General features: G+C 39.1%; 1 protein-coding gene across 1 annotated transcript in view; it reads left to right on the plus strand.

Moving 5' to 3' along the window:
• Positions 1-2,500, plus strand: part of LOC122246896 (VWFA and cache domain-containing protein 1) — a 32,439-nt gene that overhangs the window by 5,797 nt on the left and 24,142 nt on the right. Inside the window, exons 3-5 of the mRNA XM_043005693.2 lie at positions 934-999; positions 1,344-1,454; positions 1,918-1,953. Of these exons, the coding sequence (XP_042861627.2) occupies positions 934-999; positions 1,344-1,454; positions 1,918-1,953 (213 nt within the window). The remainder of the gene's footprint in view (positions 1-933; positions 1,000-1,343; positions 1,455-1,917; positions 1,954-2,500) is intronic.

The raw sequence follows: 2,500 nt of genomic DNA on the forward strand, positions 1-2,500 counted from the left end.
GTGCATTTTATTTATAGAAATAGAAATGTAAAGTATATATACTTCACATATTTCTAACTGCGTGCTAGAAAAAAAAAACATGTATAAAAAAGGTTTAAATGAGACTGAATAGTTTCCACAATGCAAGAGATGTAATTTGCACACTTCGGATTATTCCGTCACCAGCTCTGCATATCCGCATAATAGACGCTGCATAATTGGATAATCTGAAGCGGTATTTATGTCCTCCTCCGTCGCGATGTACGCAGCTTCCATCATTTTCCCTTTCCATTGATTTAATCCTTCATGGATCACTTTGGGGGTCGCTTCCAGTCCGGTGGATGTACCGCTTCATCTATATGTACCACCATGGCGTTGGATGGTCGATGTTTGCTGATTCTGGTGCTGAGACCACGTCCTATTTCGCCATAATAAGCTTTCTCGCATCCGCGCCTTACACTGCCTGGTATGCAGTGTAAGGCGCTGTCGAGATTCTTCGTGGACGGCTTTCTGTCTCGTACAAGGTCACAGAGCCGCGCTTAGTGGTGAGCCCATAGCGAGACCGCTGACCTGTCGATACTCCTCTCCTGCAAACCCGAAAGACCCGAAGCTCACGCACACAGTTTTCACGAGTTCTACGAAGTCGTGTTCAGGCAGCGGGAGCAAACGCTGATGCTGACGACTTCCTCTTCGGATGCTCGGACGGCTCCGTCAGTGGGAACAGCTGCGAAAACGGATCTGGCCTCAGAACTAGCCAGCTTTTTTATCTCTGCACCTCGAACTTTGAACTTGAATTCCGTCTCATTTATACCCTTTTATGCATATGTCATAATGAATCCTGTCCCTCCTTCAAACAGACACACCCCCTAGAGTTGTTGTGGTATAAATAAAATCACACCTCGAGCTCGCAGAGAATGATTGCCATATTATTATGTGTTCGCTTTCTCTTCCAAGGATTACCTGGACACCGAATTCAAGTGGGAGAACCGAGTGGTAGACGGCAGAGAGACGCTGGATAAGGCAAGTTTTTTTTTTTCCCTTTATTCGTTGAAGATAATTCGTATTTTACGTATAATCCTGGGTGAATTTTAGTTAGAAGTTGCTTGTTATGGAAATATATTTAGCAAGGCGATCACTGTATATCGGTCTAGTTTGCAGACCTGGTAAGATTTTTTTTTCCTTTTCTTATTTCTAGATTTCTAGCCACATGGCATTGGTCATAGTGCATTGAATCACCTTTCTATCTTATTATTATCGTCATATGATAAATTAATTCACTAGCTTTCTTGTCTACAACAATACATCCTGTATTATACCTTGCTATCAGCATCCTGTAACCTGTAATCTTATCTCCCGCATCACAGATCAAAGTCAGAGCGATGAACATTTTCGAAGGAACTATCAGGAATCTGAGGAAACTTAAAAATGCGATAGAAGAGGAATATGAACGTTGGCCCACCCTTAATACTAGTGAGGTTAGTCTCTTTATTTTCTCTCCAACTTAACTTAACTTCACGCCCATGATAATCGCTTATTCAACTTCATCACCACAATCAGCTGTTCCCTCACGATCGGTTTCAACATTGTGTTCCTTCTTTTAGAAATTTTATGTTTCAAAAACTAGACTATTAATCTCTCCATTAGTCTTTTATTCCTGAGTTGCCACAGTCTTCATCAACTTTATTCTCCCCCAAAACATTCTCTTCGTATTCAATTCCATCAGTATTATAACGCCCTTGTTAATGACATGCCATTACGATGAAAAGAACATATATTTCAGGATTTATGACACTCAGAATCACCTATTTCCATTGAGAATTATGAAATAGATTAGCTTCATGAGTACGTTACATACATTAACTTCACTCTTATCTTTTTTCTACGTGTATCTATACCTATGCCAATTTCTCTCTGTCTACCTATCTATTCTTTTTACAGATAAATGACAGAGAGCTTTGTTGCCGAACTGACGAGGTAAGCATCAATGATGTTATGTTAACCATCTAACCCTTCTGAGGTGTTGGCTTCACAGATTTTCTTTTCCTATTAATCTCTCCAATTAGTCTTTCACTCTCCTATTAATCTCTCCATTAGTCTTTCACTCTCCTATTAATCTCTCAATTAGTCTTTCACTCTCCTATTAATCTCTCCATTATAATGTCTTTCACTCTCCTATTAATCTCTCCATTAGTCTTTCACTCTCCTATTAATGAAATAATTAATGATGGCCATTGCAGCCACCTTTCCCCTCCCCAAAAACTAGACTAATGATTACCAGATTCTTTCTAGTTGTGCAATAACTACAACAACTAAGTCTGATCAATACTAATATTCACAACCCTATATCTCTATACTACTACTACCACTACTACAACCAACGATAACAACAACAACGATAGTTATTCGTCGATGGTAATAATAATGCTAACCATGTAATGATAACAATAACTATTACCTATTCCAGTGATGATAACAATAAATATTACCAATTCCAGTGATAACAACAACTATTACCAATTCC

This window comes from Penaeus japonicus, unplaced genomic scaffold, assembly GCF_977035675.1.
Source record: "Penaeus japonicus unplaced genomic scaffold, GWHDUDI00000001_assembly GWHDUDI00000012, whole genome shotgun sequence".
Classification (NCBI taxonomy): Eukaryota; Metazoa; Arthropoda; class Malacostraca; order Decapoda; family Penaeidae; genus Penaeus; species Penaeus japonicus.